This window comes from Aotus nancymaae, unplaced genomic scaffold, assembly GCF_030222135.1.
Source record: "Aotus nancymaae isolate 86718 unplaced genomic scaffold, 86718_ANA_hifiasm-v0.15.2.pri h1tg000058l, whole genome shotgun sequence".
Lineage (NCBI taxonomy): Eukaryota > Metazoa > Chordata > Mammalia > Primates > Aotidae > Aotus > Aotus nancymaae.
Window position 1 is genome coordinate 34,926,048 of NW_026988472.1, and position 18,530 is coordinate 34,944,577.

Consider the following 18,530-nt stretch of genomic DNA (forward strand, 5'->3'; position numbering starts at 1 on the left):
TGGCTTTTAAGAGGTGAGATTGGCTCAGTGGAGAGGAGAGGAGACATCGTATGAATGAAGTCAGAAGGCATGTTCAGGCATGGTGCATAGGCTCATATTTTTATTGATTCTATCACCATCAATGGTGGTCAACAGTGGCTATTTCCTGAGTGAACTTGTAAGTTTCCTTTATTATACAAATTTATTCTTTTCTTGAGTTCGAATAATAAGTTCAGATGGCAAATGATACTTTTCTGAGTCTGATTTCTTGTTTTTGTTTTTGTTTTTGTTTTTTGAGACAGAGTCTCATTCTGTCGCGCAGGCTGGAGTGCAGTGGTGCAATCTTGGCTCACTGCAACCTCCGCCTCCCAGGTTTAAGCTATTCTCTTGTCTTAGCCTCCTGAGTAGCTGGCATTACAGGCGTGCGCCACCATGCCCGGCTAATTTTTTTTTTGTATTTTTAGTAGAGATGGGGTTTCACCATGTTGGTCAGGCTGGTCTTGAACTCCTGACCTCTTGATCCGCCTACTTCGACTGCCCAAAGTGCTGGGATTACAAGTGTGAGCCACCATGCCTGGCCGTTTTTTTTTTTTTTTTTTTTAAAGAGGCTGTGTCTTGCTCTGTGGGTCAGGCTGTCAGACTGGAGTGCAGTGGTGTGATCCTAGCTCACCACAGCCTTGAATTCCTGGGCTCAAGTGATCCTCCTGCCTCAGTCTTGAAAAGTGCTGAGTTTATAGGAATGAGCCACCACTCACAGCCTGTATTTGGTTCCTCAGTTTCAGAGAGGAAGCAGCAAAGCTTCAGATAGCAATAGATCTGCCCAAAGATTTATCCAAATCTATTCTGTTTTTGTGTTTGCATAACAAGAGTTTAGATAGCGAAGGATCCCTGTATTTGTATTCCTCTCTGTGCAAATTGCTGATTCAGATTTCATATTGCTTTCAGGAATATGAAAGTAATTTAATATTACTTCATTGTCAGTAGGTTGTTGGACCAAAAGTGTTTGAAAATTGGACACTTGACCCCGGGCATGGTGGCTCACACCTGTAATCCCAGCACTGTGGGAGGCTGAGGTGGGTGGATCACCTGAGGTCAGGAGTTCGAGACTACCCTAACCAACATGGTGAAACCCAGTCTCTACTAAAATTACAAAAATTAGCTGGGCATGGTGACGGGCACTTGCAATCCCAGCTACTTGGGAGGCTGAGGCAGGAGAATCACTTGAACCGGGGAGGCAGAGGTTGTAGTGAGCTGAGATCATGCCATTGCACTCCAGCCTGGGTGACAAGAGCAAAACTCCATCTCAAAAAAAAAAAAAAGAAAATTCGACACTTGCTATGTGAATAGTAAATCTTGTTTATATGTCACACAAATAGAATATGTTGAAAAGAAGTATACTAGCAGAATGCAGAGTATGTGGTTTGAAAAGTACTTTAATACTATATATGCAAATTATATACTGTGTAAGACTTTTTGTTTTGTTTTTTTAATGAGAAATTTATGGAACTGCTTCCTGTTCTAATTCTATTGTAGACAGCTATGACTATCTCCAAAATGCACCTCCTGGATTTTTTCCAAGACTTGGTGTTATCGGTTTTGCTGGCCTTATTGGACTCTTTTTGGCTAGAGGTAGGTGCAGTTTTGTGGGTTTAACAGCTCATAAAGCAGATATAGGATATATGTCTCTTTCTTTCCTTTCATTTACCAGGTTTCAGAATAATGAATTGGTTCCTAAATATGGCTTTCTTAATGTATAATTGATATGGTTGTTATATTTGATTTTAAACATAAATAGAAATTGTATACTCTTGGTAAAAAAAAAAAAAAAAAAAAAGCCCGGGTGCAGTGACTTATGCCTGTAATCCTAGCACTTTGGGAGGCCGAGGCAGGCAGATCATGAGGTCAGGAGTTCGAGACCAGCCTTACCAACATGGTGAAACCCTGTCTCTACTAAAAAGACAAAAAGTAGCTGGGCATGATGGTACATGCCTGTAATCCCAGCTACTTGGGAGGCTGAGGCAGGAGAATCACTTGAACCTGGAAGGTGGAGGTTGCAGTGAGCAGTGATCATGCCACTGCACTCCAGCCTGGGCGACAGACAGAGCTAGACTCTTTCTCAAAAAAATAAATAAAAAATAAGAAAAGAAATTAGTTATCCTTTATAGGCACATTTACTTGATCAAACCCTTATTGTTCTTTGGTACAGAAAGAGTGAAATTTTGTTCAAAGTCTTTCACACCTGAGAAATAAACTGTTTCTAAAGGTTTCACTGTTAAGATCAGGCTATTCATCACAGTAAATGGAACAGTGATTTAATAGAGATTTTATTACCTTCTTGATTTGTCATGGCTTCAGTCAGTCATGACATAAAAACTTTTAAAATGCTTAAAATTCAGTGCTAACAAATGCCAACTTAAAATATTACTACACTGCTAGATTATAAAGTATCTATAGGAAATAAAGGCTGATAAAATACTTCACTATGATGAGATTAATTTGTTAGGAACTACTTGAAGTTTCACTGCTTGGAAACTAAATGTTTATGATATAAAATTCTGACCTTTCTGTCATTCCTAATGAAGAAAGTTTATGAACCCTGTAATCAGACCCCCATAAAAAAGAACCATAGAGACTAGTTTGGTGCCTTTATTAGTTTGTTTTGCATTGCTATAAAGGAATATCTGAGGCTGGATAATTATAAAGAAAACAGATTAATTTGGCTCATGGTTCTGCACGCTGTATAAGAAGCATGGAGCCAGCATCTATTTCTGTTGAGGGTCTCAGAAAGCTTCCAATTGTGTTAGAAGGCAAAGTGGGAGCAGGTGTGTCACATGGAGAGCGATGCCAGGCTCTTTTAAACAACCAGCTCTCCTGTCAACTAATACACTGAGAAATCATCCATTACCATAGGGAGGGCACCATGCCATTCAGGAGGGATCTGCCCCCATGACCCAAATACCTCCCAACATGGGGTGTCACTTTTCCACATGAGATTTAGAGGGGCAAACATTCAAACTATATCAGTCCTATTCCTCCAATTTAAAAAATCTTCCGTCTACATGCAATAGCTGTTATTTTATTTTATTCATTTTATTTTATTTTTTGAGATGGAGTCTTGCTCTGTTGCCCAGGCTGGAGTGCAGGGGTGAAATCTTGGCTCACTACACCCTCTGCCTCCTGGGTTCAAGTGATTCTCCTGCCTCAGCCTCCCGAGTAGCTGGGATTATAGGTGTGCACTACCACGCCCAACTAATTTTTGTATTTTTAGTAGAGATGGGTTTTGCCATATTGGCCAGGCTGGTCTCCAGCTCCTGACCTGAAGTGATCAGCCTTCTTTGGCCTCCCAAAGTGCTGGGATTACAGGTGTGCACCACTATGCCCGGCCTTATTTTATTTTTTTAAATTGGTTTCTTTTTTGAGACAGGATCTCACTCTACCACCCAGACTGGAGTACAGTTGTGCAATCATAGCTCACTGCAGCCTGGATCTCCTGGGCTCAAGTGATCCACCCACCTCAGCCTTTCAAGGAGCTGGGATTACAGGCACCCGCCACCATGCCCAGTTAATTTTTGTATTTTTAGTAGAGATGGGGTTTCGCTATGTTGCCCAGGCTGGTCTTGAACTCCTTAACTTAAGCATTGACCTCCCTTGGTGCTCCTCAAAGTGCTGGGATTACAGGCATGAGCCCCTGCGCCTGGCCAGTGGCTGTTATTTTTAAATCTGGAGGTTAGACACTGTCCTGGTGGCACTACCAGCTCATCTGTGGAAGCAACTCATGTCATAGTCTTCATGTCCTCTTCCTGTCTCATGCAGAATGTGTCAGAATTAAATTTCCAGCTTATTTTTTGTAATCAACTTATGAACCAACATTTTTCCCCAAACTTCTTTCATCTCATTTCTTGCAAAGCTGTTCAAAAGAGCATTCAGTCTTATTTAGATAGTGTTTGAGATTGTTGGACATCCCTAGGCCAGGGTGTTGGGATTTCAGCTATTGTTAGAGAGGTAGGAACATGGAAGTGAGTGAAAGGAGCTTCCCCCTCCCTCACCATGGTTAGAGCATGTGGGGAAGTCTTCCAAGTCCAAAGAAAGCTCTTTTTCTCTGTTATGGGTACGTTCCTACAATGCCAAGAGTTTGTCCCTGGCATATCCACTAGGGTGATCATCCTAAGGAGGATTGGAGACCATGCTGTCTTGGCCAGAGCAGCAGCATGAGGACACCTGCTACAGTAGATTCTGGTCCTCTGATTTTGTTTGTTTCTTTGTCTCTTCTTCCTTTTCCTGGGGAGAGCTTAGTAGTATTAAAATAATTTGAGACCTTAATTCTTTTTCACAAATATGCACACAGGCATACGCACACAAATGTGCAATAGCAGGTCTTTTCCCCTGGGCAATGGGTATAGAAAGGCCTGAGGTGAGCAGTGTCAGAGAGTTCACCAAGCAGGATGAGTGGGATGATAGGGATGTCTGTGGGTAGCCAGAGTGGTTTGCAGGTCCCTCCAGGTAGATGGTCCCTTATGAGGGCAGCAGCATGATGGGTGGGTGCAGAAGGTCCCTCCTGATGGGGTTTCTTTTGTCACCACCACACGACTGTGGTGGTGACAAGGGTCTCTCAGAGAGGTGAGTGGATGTCCATTCAGAGGAAATGGGCCCAGCCAGACCACTCCAAGTTGACACGTGGTTGTTGACACTACAGTTGCCTTCTGGTGGCTCTCCCCAGCATTGGCAACCAGTGGTTCCCCCTGCCCCTGGCAGTGCTGATAGTGACAACCCATACCATTGGCCTCTTGGGAGATGTGGGCATGAAGGTAGGGGTGGAGGAGTATGATTACACCACCTTCCTGAAGTTCTGGAGTCCCTGGCTCATTGTGTGAACCAGCAGGAGCTGGAGGCCCGAGAGCTGCTGCTTCTTGGCTCTCCCTGAAGGAGTGAGAAATGACTGGGTGGCAGGTTGCTGCTCTTCCCTTGGTCCTCACTTGGGTGAGCCACTTCAAGTGGATGGGGTACGGGAGGGGCAATATGCAGGGGTATCACAGGCTTTTCTAGGATAATTATACCCTTTCAATTCATGCAACAGGATCAGGAGAGAAACAGTAATTCATTAATACTCTAGGTTGATAACATTTGTATTCTCTTCAGCAACCCCAGTTCCATCTTTGGGGATTTGTCTGTTTAAAGTTTTAAAGCCAATAAACAGCACTTACATGATTAGAACTGTTTAAGGATTAACATACACATTCTGGTGGGGCTCAGTGGCTTACGCTTGTAATCCCAGCACTTTGGAAGGCCGAGGCAGGAGGATCACGTGAGGTCAGGAGTTCAATACCAGCCTAGCCAACACGGTGAAACCTCGTCTCTACTAAAAATACAAAAATTAACTGGGCATGGTGGCGGGCGCCTGTAATCCCAGCTACTCGGGAGGCTGAAGCAGGAAAATCACTTGAACCCTGGAGGTTGCAGCAAGCCGAGATTGTACCACTGCACTCAAGCCTGGGCAACAGAGTGAGACTCCGTCTCAAAAAAAAAAAAAATTGTCCAGGTATGATGGCTCACTCCTGTAATCCCAGCACTTTGGGAGGCTGAGGTGGGTGGATCACCTGAGGTAAGGAGTCCGAGACCAAACTGACCAACATAATGAAACCCCGTCTCTACTAAAAATTAGCCAGGCATGGTGGCGCATGCCTGTAATCCCAGAGGCAGGAGAATTGCTTGAACCCAGGAGGCGGAGGTTGCAGTGAGCCAAGATCGCACCATGGCATTCCAGCCTGGGGAGCAAGAGTGAAACTCCATTAAAGAAAAATCAATAACATACACGTTTTGCTATCATCTGTGTGGGTCCCATGGCAAAAACACTATGCCTCTCAGTGGAGTCAAGTCCACATGTATGCTCTAGTTTCATCCTCTACTGGTTTTTAAACCTCATTCTTAGGTTTCTCCAAGCTCTGCGTCCTGCTGTCTCTTCTGTCCATTCCCCTTGCCCCACAGCTCTATATCCTCTTGCAGTCTGGCCTGAGACTTCAACACAGCTCTTGTTTTGGGACTGGTCTTCTCCACACTTTCTTGGGTTTAAGCCCCCTTTTCCTGGATTCCGTGTCATCTTCTCCTTGGTTTAGTCTGCCGTGCTGTTGAACTACGTGCTTAAGTCACTTTCAAAAAAGTATATGTTGGAGGTAAACTTCCCAAGACCTTCCATGTCTGAAAATCCCTTTCTGGCCCTCATACCATGTGATAGTTTGGTTGGGCACTGAGTTTGTTTGCCATCAAAACTTTCAAAGCCATATATTCTAGCATCTGGCATTGTAGATGTGAGTGTCAGTAGCCAGTCTGGGCTGGGCATGGTGGCTCACGCCTGTAATCCCAGCACTTTGGGAGGCCGGGTAGGGACGGATCACCTGAGGTCAGGAGTTCAAGACCAGCCTGACCAATATGGTGAAACCCTGTCTCTACTAAAAATACAAAAATTAGCCAGGTGTGGTGGCGGGCACCTGTAGTCCCAGCTACTCAGGAGGCTGAGTCAGGAGAATTGCTTGAACTTGGGAGGCAGAGGTTACAGTGAGCCGAGATCATGCCACTGCACTTCAGCCTTGGTGACAGAGCGAAACTCAGTCTCAAAAAAAAAAAATAAATAAATAGCCAGTCTCGATATTTGCTGCTTCTGAACAGGTGATACATTTTTTTTTTCTTCCTAGAAGCTTTGAGGATCTTCTGTGAATCTTCAGTGTTCTGAATTTCTGTGGTGCTGTGACTAGATAGAGGTCATTTCTTTTTCTTTTTTCTTTTTTTTTTTTTTTTGAGACAGTCTTGCTCTGTCACCTAGACTAGAATGCAGTGGCGTGAGCTCTGCTCACTGCAACCTCCTCCACCTCTGGGTTCAAGCGATTCTCATGCCTTAGCCTCCTGAATAGCTGGGATTACAGGCATGCACCACCACACCTGGCTAATTTTTGTATTTGTAGTAGAGACAGGGTTTTGCCATATTGGCCAGGCTGGTCTTGAACGCCTGACCTCCAATGATGCATCTGCCTCAGCCTCCCATAGTGCTGGGATTACAGGCATGAGCCACCATGCCGGGCCTTGGATATAGGTGTTTTCATTCCTTGCCTGAACAATATGGTAGCTTGCAGCATCCAGCTGAAGGAAGGTATCTTTTCCTCCCCTCCTCTCCCTTCTCCTCCCCTCCTCTTTCTCTTCTCTTCTCTTGAGAGAACTCACTGTTGGATAGGGACAGCACCTCCCCCCTCCCCCTCCCCTCCCCCCTCTCCCCTTCCCCCTCCCCTCCCCCCTCTCCCCTTCCCCCTCCCCTCCCCCCTCTCCCCTTCCCCCTCCCCCTCCCCCTCCCTCTCTCTCTCTCCCTCTCCCCTTCCCCCTTCCCCCTTTCCCTCCCCCCCTCCCCTCCCTTCCCCTCCCCTCCTCTTTCTCTTCTCTTCTCTTGAGAGAACTCACTGTTGGACAGGGACAGCACCGAGGGAATGGCATTAAACCATTTGTGAGAAATCCACCTTCATTATCCAGTTACCTCCCACCAGGTCCCACCTCCAACATTGGGGATTTCAGTTTAACATGAGATTCGGAGAGAGCAACATGCAAACTATATCACCCAGGTTGGAGTGCAGTGGCGTAAACACGGCTCACAGCAACCTTGAGCCTTGAACTCCTGGGCTCAAGCGATCCTTCTGCCTCAGCCTCCTGAGTAGCTAGGACCACAGGTGCATGCCACCATACCTGACTAATTTTTTAATTTTTTGTAGAGACGTGGTCTCCCTATGTTGCCCAGACTGGTCTCAAACCTCTGGGCTCAATCAGTCCTCCCTCCTCAGCCTCCCAAAGTGCTGGGATTACAGGTGTGAGCCACTGCATCTGACTCACTTTAAAAAAAAAAAGGAAATAGAGAGTGGGAGCTGGGCGCACTGGCTCATGCCCGTAATTGCAGACAGCAGTTTGAGAGGCTGAGGAGGGAGGATTGCTTGAGCTCAGGAGTTCAAAACCATCCTGGGCAACGTGAGCAAACCCTGTCTCTAACAAAATACAAAAAAAAAAAAGTTAGCCAGGCATTGTGGCTTGGACCTCTAGTCCCACCTACTTGAGGAGCTGAGGTAGGAAGATAGCTTAAACTGGGATGTTGAGGCTGCAGTGAGCCATGCTTGTGCCACTGCACTCCAGCCTGGGAGACCGAGTGAGACCCTCTCTCAACAACAACAAAAAAAGCAATGGAGACGGAGTCTCGCTCTGTTGCTTCAGCTGGTTTCAGTTCCTGGCCTCAAGCAATCCTTATGCCTTGGTCTCCCAGAGTGCTAAGATTACAGGTGTGAGCCACTGCACCCAGTAACCCTGCCCCTTTTTAACATTTTGGCCTGGTGTGACTTCCTGGCCACGGGTAGTTTTGTACTGGGATGGCAGAGGGGAAGGAAGGGCCGTGCTGGTCCATGCATCGGACTTGCGTTTGTCCTGTCCCCCATCTTGCTCCCTGGTTGCCATCTCCATTCCCCACAGTACCTGCCATCTCTGGATCTGGAGTCTCCCTGAGACAGATCTGCTCCCTCTGAGGCTGCAGCTCCTCCTCAAGATTTCAAGGCAACGTGTCCTCTTATTTCCGTTCACTCTCCATTTTCTGAAAATTGATTGACACTTCCTGTCTGCCAGTTGCCTCTCCACACATTTTCTCTTTATTGCGGGTTTATTAATGTTTTTTCTCATTGTTGCTTTAATGGGGTTGCAGAAAGGGGAGAAGAGGAACGCCTGTGTTTAGTATTTAAATAGGAAGCCAGATTGCTGTAAAAGAACATAAACCCTAGAAACCAAAATACTGATTTGTTTATACTTAAAACAATCTATTTTTCTCCTCTCTTAGGGGGAAAAAGGTGGTTCTCTTGAAAACAGTGCTAAGTGAAAGAAGAATGTGAAACAAAGGACCACATATTTACTAAATGATTCCATTTTTATGAAATGTCCAGAGAGCTGGGTGCATTGGCTCATGCCTGTAATCCCAGCACTTTGGGAGGCCGAGGCAGGTGGACCACCTGAGGTCAGGAATTTGAGACCAGCCCGGTCAACATGGCAAAACCCCGTCTCAACTAAAAGTACAAAATTAGCCAGGCATGATGGTGCGTGCTTATACTCCCAGCTACTCGGGAGACTGAGGCAGAATTGCCTGAACCCGAGAGGCAGAGGTTGCAGTTAGCCGAGATTGTGCCATTATACTCCAGCCTGGGCAACAAGAGCAAAACTCCGTCTCAAAAAAAAAAGAAAAAGAAATATCCAGAGTAGGCAAACACATAGAGATAGAAAGTAGATTAGTGGTGCTGGTTGCAGTGGCTCACACCTGTAATCCCAGCACTTTGGAAGGCTGAGGTAGGCGGATCACGAGGTCAGGAGTTCAAGACTACACTGGCAAACAGGGTGAAACACCGTCTCTACTAAAAAAATACAAAGATTGGCCAGGGGTGGTAGCGGACACCTGTAATCCCAGCTACTTAGGAGGCTGAGACAGGAGAATCGCTTGAAATCAGAAGGCAGAGGTTGCAGTGAGCCGAGATCGCGTCACTGCACTCCAGCCTGGACAACAAGAGTGAAACCCTATCTCAAAAAAACAAAAAAGTAGATAAGTGGTGGCCGGGCGTGGTGGCTCACGCCTGTAATCCCAGCACTTTGGTAGGCTGAGGCGGGCAGATCATGAGGTCAGGAGATGGAGACCATCCTGGCCAACGTGGTGAAACCCCGCCTCTACTAAAAATACAAAAATTAGCTGGGCGTGGTGACGGATGCCTGTAGTCCTAGTTATTCAGGAGGCTGATGCAGGAGAGTTGCTTGAGCCTGGGAGGCGGAGGACGCAGTGAGCCAAGAACGTGCCACCCCAGCCTGGGCGACAAGAACAAAACTCCATCTCAAAAAAAAAAAAAAAGAAAATAGATTAGTGGTTGCCTAGGGCTGGACGGTATGGGGGAGTTGAAGATGGGTTTCTTTGGTGATTATGAAAAAGTTCTAAAATTAATTTTCTTTTTTTGTCTTTTCTTTAAACTCACAATTACTTTTGTAAAATTAATTGTATTGATGGCTATACACCTCTGTCAATATACTAAAAGCCATTGAATTGTGCCATGCACTCCATGATTGTGCCACTGCACTCCAGCCTGGGAGACCAAGTGAGACCCTCTTTCAACAACAACAAAAAAAGAAAAATACAATATACTAAAAGCCACTGAACTGTTTTTGTTTTGTTTTGTTTTGTTTTTTTAAGATAGAGTTTTGCTTGCAACTCTTGTTGCCCAGGCTGGAGTGCAATGGTACGATCTTGGCTCACTGCATCCTCTGCTTTCCAGGTTCAAGAGATTCTCCTGTCTCAGCCTCCAGAGTAGCTGGGATTACAGGCATCTGCCACTACGGCTGGCTAATTTTTGTATGTTTAGTAGAGATGGTGGTTTCGCCATGTTTGGCCAGGATGATCTCAAAATCCTGACCTTGTGATCTGCCCTGCTCAGCCTCCCAAAGTGCTGGGATTACAGGTGTGAGCCACTGCTCCCAGCTTTGAACTATACTTTAAATGGGTAAATGTGAATTATATCTCAATAAAGCTGTGCAAAAGTTTTTTGGTTTGCATGACTTTATTAGGCACATTCTCTTAGTTCAGGACCAAAGAAATCTTATTCAGTGTGGGGTTATTTTGGTTTTGTTATTTGGGTTTCTTTTTTCTTTTCTTTTTCTTTTTAGAGGTTACTGCTAATCAAGTTATTTGGGTTTCTTAAGAGACACAGTCTTGCTCTGTCACCCAGCCTGTAGTGCAGAGGTGTGATCATAGGTCATTGTAACCTGGAACTCCTGGGCTCAAGGAATCCTCCCACCTAAGCCTCCCATGTAGCTAGGACTATAGGTGCACACTACCATGCCTGGCTAATTTTTTTATTTTTATTTTTGTAGAGACAAGATTTCACTGTGTTGCCCAGGCTGGTTTCAAACCCCTGGCCTCAAGAGCCTCCCGCCTCAGCCTCCCAAAGCTTTGGGATTACAGGCATGAGCCACTGTGCCTGGCCTTGTTCATTGTTAAATGGATAAGGTAAATTGTGATGGTGAGGATAATGAATCATCTGATGGTGTATACAACCTTTTATTTATTAGGTTCAAAAATAAAGAAGCTAGTGTATCCGCCTGGTTTCATGGGATTAGCTGCCTCCCTCTATTATCCACAACAAGCCGTCGTGTTTGCCCAGGTAAGATAAACTCTGTAATCCGTGGTGTCCCTCATTCTTGCTTGTGTGTGTATGAGTTTGATGCTTAATTTTATTTTAATTTGCAGTTCTTATAACACCAGACTAAAATTTGTTTGTACATATAGATGAACTATAACAAATTTAACTGATTTTCTCCACTACATGCCTCAGTTCTGACCCTTTTTCCAATAATGCCAGTATTCACAGAATTTGAATGTGAATTTACATGATTGTTTGAATATTTATTAGCAAAAATTTAGAATACTTTTTTGGTATACTTACATGGAAGTCTAGAGACTCAAATTCCGAAGCTGATAATTAAGGGTCACTCAGTTTGGATAATTATGTATCTGGTCACAACCTGCTCTTGTTGGCATTGTAGACACAGACTGCTCTGACCTCCACACTTCCCTGGTACTGGTACCTTCGCTTTCCTTGTTGGGGACTTTGGGGACTGTAGTCCCCTCTGCTGGGAGTGCCCTTCTTGGGGCTTTCAATAGGCTGCTCCTTTCTTACCCTTGAAGCCTCAGTTTTATGGTACCCTGACAGGTAGGTGGATCACGGTGGCAGGCAGCATGGATAAAGCTGTACCACCGATTCTCGAAGTGTGTTACCAGACCAGAAGCAGCAGCACCACCTGAGAACTTGGTAGAAATGCAAACTCTCAGGCCCCACCCCAGACTGACTGAATCTGAAGCTCTGGGAGTAAGGGCCAGCAGTCCATGTTTTAGCAAGCCCTCTGGTGGTTTTTTCTTAATGCCTATGGTGTTTAAGAGCCACTGATGGAGACCAGTAGGTAGCCTGTTAAAGGTGATGCCTGGAGTGAATGGGACTCTAGAGATAGTGTCCCTTGGAAAACTGGCAAGAGCAAGGCAGGCTCTAGGTTTTGAGGTCCTGGGCAGATTATGGACACAGGGACTTCAGTTGCTAGAACCACCACATCATGCGGAAACTCAGTTCCAGGAGCAGACAGCAGTGCAGTCACCTGAATTGATTGAGCTCTGAGCCAGACTGACCTGAGACTGAGTTCCCTTAGTTGCTTATGACAGAACTGAGTCCAGATTCCTCGATTAGGCTACAGTTGTATGTGGGAGTCCAATGGCCGCAGCTTGGGGAGCTTGATGGCTTTAGTGACAACTGCCAGTACTTTCCAGCATTGGCTCAACATTGTAACAGTCCTGGAGGCAGATGGTTAATGCTTCTATCTCTGCTGCAGCCCCACGTCAGGAACAGTGAGTAACATCTTCCTGCCCTAGATATAAAAATAATTAAACATTATTTCAGCCTGTTATGGTTTAAGCAGTAAATGGTTAGAGTGGAGAGAGTGAACTTGGTTGCTGGTTGAGAAGCATATTGGCTATCCCCAGAATAGGAGTCTTTTTTTAAAAAAAACTTCTTTCTTAACTTTTAGCTTTAGGGGTACGTGTGCAGGGTTGTTATTGTAAATTGTGTGTCATGGGGGTTTGATGTACAGATTATTTTGTTACCCAGGTAATAAGCCTAGTACCCTATGGGTGGTTTTCCCGTTCTCGCCCTCTTCTCACCCTCTACCCTCAAGTAGGCCTTGGTCTCTGTTCCCTTCTTTGTGTCCATGTGTTTGTCAAGGTTTAGTTCCCACTTATAAGTGAGAACATGTGGCATTTGGTTTTCTATTCCTGTGTTAGTTCACTTAGGATAATGGCCCCCAGCTCCACCCCTGTCCCTGCAAAGGACATGAGCTCATTCTTTTTTTGGCTGCATAGTATTCTGTGGTATATAAGTACCACATTTTCTTTATCTAGTCTACCATTGGCCGGGCATGGTGGCTCATGCCTGTAATCCCAGCACTTTGGGAGGCCAAGGCAGGTGGATCACCTGAAAACAGGAGTTCAAGACCAGCCTGACCAACATGGTGAAACCACGTCCCTACTAAATGCAAAAAATTAGCCGGGCATGGTGGTGCGTGCCTGTAATCCTAGCTACTTGGGAGGCTGTGGCAGGAAAATCTCCTGAACCCAGGAGGCGGAGGTTGCAGTGAGCCAAGATTGCGCCATTGCACTCCAGCCTGGGCAACAAGACCGAAACTCCATCTCAAAAAAGAGAAAGTCTACCATTGATGGGCATTTAGGTTGATTCCATGTCTTTGCTATTATGAATAGTGCTGTGCCGAACGTATGCATGCATGTTTCTTTATAGTAGAATGATATATATTCTATTATTCCATTATTCCCAGTAGTAGGGATTGCTGGGTCGAATGGTAAGATCTTTTCTATTTTGTTTCAAGGTCAGTGGGGAGAGATTATATGACTGGGGTTTACGAGGATATATCGTCATAGAAGATTTGTGGAAGCAGAACTTTCAAAAGGTGAGAAGCATCTTTTTCCTTACCTTCCTTTTGGTTTAAATATGTGGTTTCTCTAGGGTTTTGTAAAATACTTAATAACCCTGTTGATTTCCTTGCTTTTTCTGGTTGCTTCTAGTTATGTCTCCAGTTCAGATTTTCTGATGACCTTTCCTGGTAGAGCAGTAGAACTTCTGAGCATTTGGTTATTATCAGCAGGGCCGAATCAGTGGTGACCATGAAATGCAATGCATTCCACCACAGTCTTAGACCATATTTTCCATTATATTGTATTCATGGTTTCCTTCCAGTGTAGCTTATTATTTAAAAGTTTTATTGAAACTGAGTTCAAAGGAAATATACTGTGCTCCCAGGAAAAAGACACAATTGAGAGCCTCTTCCACATAATTGTGAGCCTTTTCCCCTTGGTTTTTCACTTATCATAAGCTCTGTATTTTCCTTAGCACTGCCGTTTCTGTTTATCCCCCAGGCTTCAGCTCAGCTGAGGGTGTGAGCCAAGGTATGTTGGGGACTAGCCACCAGCTAAAGACCACGTTCTCTGTGCTGTCTGGTAAATAAGGAGCAGAGGGAAGAGATTGTGTAATTGTAAGAACTTGCCACATTTCATCTCTTTTAGTGGCCACGTAGCTGATTAAATGTTGCCTGTGTTCACTGGAACATTCCCTTCCTCCCACTGATAAGGAAGAATGAGTAGAGAATAAGGTATCATGTCTCTACTCAGAGGCACAGCCAGCTAAGAAAGAATTGGACTTCTTATGTTAACATGCCTTCTACATCACAGATTGAAGGAAGTTCATTTTTCAATGAAAATAAATAACTGAGCTTCAAATCACTGACAAGTTTTAAAAACTGATAAGTATTTCAAATCACTGACAAGTTTTAAAAAATACTTCAAATCACTGACAAGTTTTGAAAAAGTTTTAAAATATAAGTAACTGTCAGAATTAAAATCTAGAATTTTGAACTGGGATTTGGAAGTAACAGAATAAATTATAAGCCCTCTTTATTATTTACATAAGTAATCTTCTAGTGAAATCTTAAGACTCATTTTTTGGCCAGGTGCAGTGACTCATGCCCAGCACTTTGGGAGGCCAAAGTGGGAGGATCACTTGAGCCCAGGAGTTTGAGATCAGCCTGAGCAACATAGTGAGACCCCATCTCTCCAAAAAATTAAAAAGTTAGCCAGGCATGGTGGCACACTTTGGGAGGCTGAAGTGGGAGGATCACTTGAGCTCAGAAGGTCATGGCTACATACAATGAGCCATGATTGTACCACTGCTCCAGCTTGAGCAACAGAGTGAGGGCCTGTCTCAAAAAAAAAAAAAAAAAAAAAAAAAAGAAAAAACAAAATTTTTATACTGCTGGCTTCTAAAGGAATTAGTCCCTCTGAAGCCTGTTTAAACTAGCTCTTGAATAGAGAGTTCTATACCAGTATCAAGTGTCTTTTGGCAATCCCTTTTAAAGAATAAACATTCATAGGTGTTTTTTTTTTTTTTTTTAATTATTATTGTTTCTCTGGTATTTTCTATGGAAGCTTCTTTTCTTGTTTAAAAAATTCCTGGCCAGGCATGGTGGCTCACGCCTGTAATCCCAGCACTTCGGGAGGCCGAGGAGGGTGGATCACGAGGTCAGTTCAAGACCAGCCTGGCCAAGATGGTGAAGCCTTGTCTCTACTAAAAATACAAAAATTAGCCGGGCATGGTGGGCACCTGTAATCTTGGCTACTTGGGAGCCTGAGGCAGAGAATTGCTTGAACCTGGGAGGTGGAGGTTGCGGTGAGCTGAGAGCATGCCATTGCATTCCAGCCTGGGCAACAGAGTGAGATTCCATCTCAAAAAAAAAAATTCTTAACAAATGCAGCTGGGCACGGGGGCTCACGCCTGTGATCCCAGCACTTTGGAAGCCGAGGCAGGTGGATCACCTGAGGTTGGGAGTTCGAGACCAGCCTGGCCAACATAGTAAAACCCTGTCTCTACTAAAAAAATACAAAAATTAGCTGGATGTGTTTACACACATCTGTAATCCCAGGTACTCGGGAGGCTGAGGCAGGAGAATCGCTTGAACCCCAGGAGGCAGAAGTTGCAGTGAGCCAAGATCACACCACTGCACTCCAGCCTGGGTGACAGAGCAACAGTCAGTCTCAAAACAAAAAACAAAGCAAAACCAATGCACACTGAATTTTGTACAGGAAAGGAAGTAAAATGTCAAGAAAACTCTACACAGCCCTAGACAGAAATGTGGGAAGTGAGACTAAAAGCCTCAACTGCAAGCTCTCATTGTGGTGTGACTGCAGACTGAGGCACACCAAAGCCAGAGGGGTGTCCCCCAGGCTCCCCTGAGTGCTCACTGTGGTGTCTGAATTTTGAATTAAAACGGCCCTTTGGTGCAGACACACATGCACACCAAAGCCAAAGTGGAGGCTGTAGGAGCCTCTGGCGTGGAAACAGCATTCTCTGACTGCACTAAGAATTCAGCCCAGTGCAGAAGCAACTGGACTGTGGTTAGAATGCCAATTGAGCAGGCCAATATTTTCTGGTAATTTGAAAACATTAGGTATTAAAACTACCCAAATTTATATGCAGATCTGTTTGGAGTAGGGTGATAAAGATTTCTAATTAGCTCGTGGTTGGTTTGCATTTCTCTCTCTATCCCCTTGCCTTCTTCAGAGTCATTGAAAACTTCAGGCTTTCTCACATTTGCTTACCCTCCAAGCATAATTTTCCTGACAGCTGTCTATTCTTGATAGAAGGTAATAAAATCAGGGCCAGATGCAGTGGCTCATGCCTGTGATCCCAGCACTTTGGGAGGCTGAGGCAGGCAGATTGCTTTGAGCCCAGGTGTTCGAGACCAGCCTGGGCAATATGGTGAAACCCTGTATCTACAAAAACTACAAAAAAATAATTAGCTGGGTGTGGTGGCATGCACCTGTAGTCCCAGCTACTTGGGAGGCTGAGGCAGGACAATCTCTTGAGCCCAGGAGGCAGAGTTTGTGGTGAGCTGTGTTCATGCCACTGCACTCCAGCCTGGGGAATGGGAGTGAAACCCTGTCTTAAAAAAAAGAAGGTAATAAATAAAATTGATGTTGACCATATTAAATATTTGTTACAAGTTTTAAACAAAAAATAGCAGAGGGCCCTTTTAATTCAAAATTCAGTATTCTTAGATTTCAGGAATTACTTGATTTGATGAAGTGCCATTTTTTTGTTGTTGATCTTGCCTCACCCCCCCACTTCAGATTTCATGGGCTTCGGGGTGGTTTTTTTTGTTATTTATTTATTTATTTTTTGAGATGGAGTCTCACTCTGTCACCCAGGCTGGAGTGTAGTGGCACGATCTCTGCTCACTGCAACCTCTGCCTCTTGGGTTCAAGCGATTCTCCTGCCTCAGCCTTCTGAGTAGCTGGGACTACAGGCTCACACTGTAACACCCAACTAATTTTTGTATTTTTAGTAAAGGTGAGGTTTCGCCATGGTGTTCAGACTGGTCTCGAACTCCTGACCTCAGGAGATCCACCCGCCTTGGCCTCACAAAGTGCTGGGATTACAGGTGTGAGCCACCCCTCCCAGCCTTGTTTTTGTTTTTTAAATGAGAGCAAAGATGTAAGCTACCCTAGAATATGAATGTTTCTGGGGCCCTGGAGCTGAGTATGTTCTCATCATAGACTATCAAATAATTCATAATCTAGTAAAGGAGATAAGGAAAGCAGATGACCAAAATACAGGATAAAATGTAATAAATGCCAGTAGAAAGGCACAGAAAAATATGTACGATTTTTGGATGAAGAGATCTTGTCTTCATTGAAGGGAATTAAGGGACACTTCATGAAGGAGACTTTTTTGTTTCTTAGCTTGTTTGGAAGTTGGTTTTCAAGTCAGGCTTTAATTAGCAGTCTCAATTAGGTATCATCTAATTCATAATTATTTGTATTCTAATAATGTAACAGATGTAGTGGCTTTTGGTTATACATAGTCAGAGAAATTGTGGACATTATGTTTAAAACAGGGCACTGGCCAGGTGTGGTATCTCAGGCCTGTAATCCCAACACTTTGGGAGGCAGAGACAGGTGGATTGCTTGAGCCCAGAAGTTTGAGAACAGCCTGGACAATATGGCAAAACCCCGTCTCTACTGAAAACACAAAAATTAGCTGGGTGTGGTGGCACATGCCTGTAATCTCAGCTACTTGGGAGGTGGAGGCAGGAGAATTGCTTGACAGAGCAAGATGTGATCTCCAAATAAATCAGTCAAACAAACAAACAAATACATACATACATACATACATACAAAACAGGATGCTGAAAATTTTTTTTTTTTTTTTTTTTTTTTTTTTGAGAAAGAGAGAGAGAGAATAGGAAGGAGAAAAAAAGAAGAGAAAGAGAGAGAGAGAATGGGGAGGAGGGAGAAGGAAAAGAAAGAGGGAGAGAGAATGGGAGTATTGCTTTCTTGCCCAGGCTAGAATGCAATTTAGTAATGGGTATTGAAAACCTCTTTTATACTGATAATTATACTTAATGATGTAATCAGGAAGGAGTAAGGGAAGAAGATAACAAACAAACAGCCAACCAATATTTAATTTAAACCTATGAAATGCTATGCGATTACTGAGGAGTGATTTACTTCCAATTATATAGTCACCTTTGGAATAGGTGTGAGGTGGTAATGTATGTTTTGTGTATTTGAAGTGGAGAGTACTATAAATATTTATTAAGTTTACTTGTTCCGGGTCTGAGTTCAAGTTCTGAATATCCTTGTTAATTTTCTATCTCGTTGATCTATAGAATCGTTAGCTCTTCTTGTTGCATTGATCCTTTTGCCATTATGTAATGTCATTCCTCGCCTCTTTTGATCTTTGTTGCTTTAAAGTCTACTTTATCAGAGGTGAGAATTGCATCTGCTGCTTTTTGTTTATTAGTTTATTTTTACTCTCTGTTCAATTGGTAAATCTTCCTCCTTCTCTCTGAGTCTTTGTGTATTGTTTCATGTAAGATGGGCCCGGATGCAGCATACCGATGGG

General features: G+C 44.2%; 1 protein-coding gene across 4 annotated transcripts in view; it reads left to right on the forward strand.

Moving 5' to 3' along the window:
- APOO (apolipoprotein O) overlaps positions 1–18,530 on the forward strand; it is a 74,750-nt gene that overhangs the window by 36,637 nt on the left and 19,583 nt on the right. For all 4 annotated transcript variants that reach the window (XM_021670470.2, XM_064364444.1, XM_064364446.1 and 1 more), the window contains 3 exons: positions 1,513–1,608; positions 11,086–11,177; positions 13,441–13,521. In XM_021670470.2, coding sequence (XP_021526145.2) covers positions 1,513–1,608; positions 11,086–11,177; positions 13,441–13,521 — 269 coding nt within the window. The remainder of the gene's footprint in view (positions 1–1,512; positions 1,609–11,085; positions 11,178–13,440; positions 13,522–18,530) is intronic.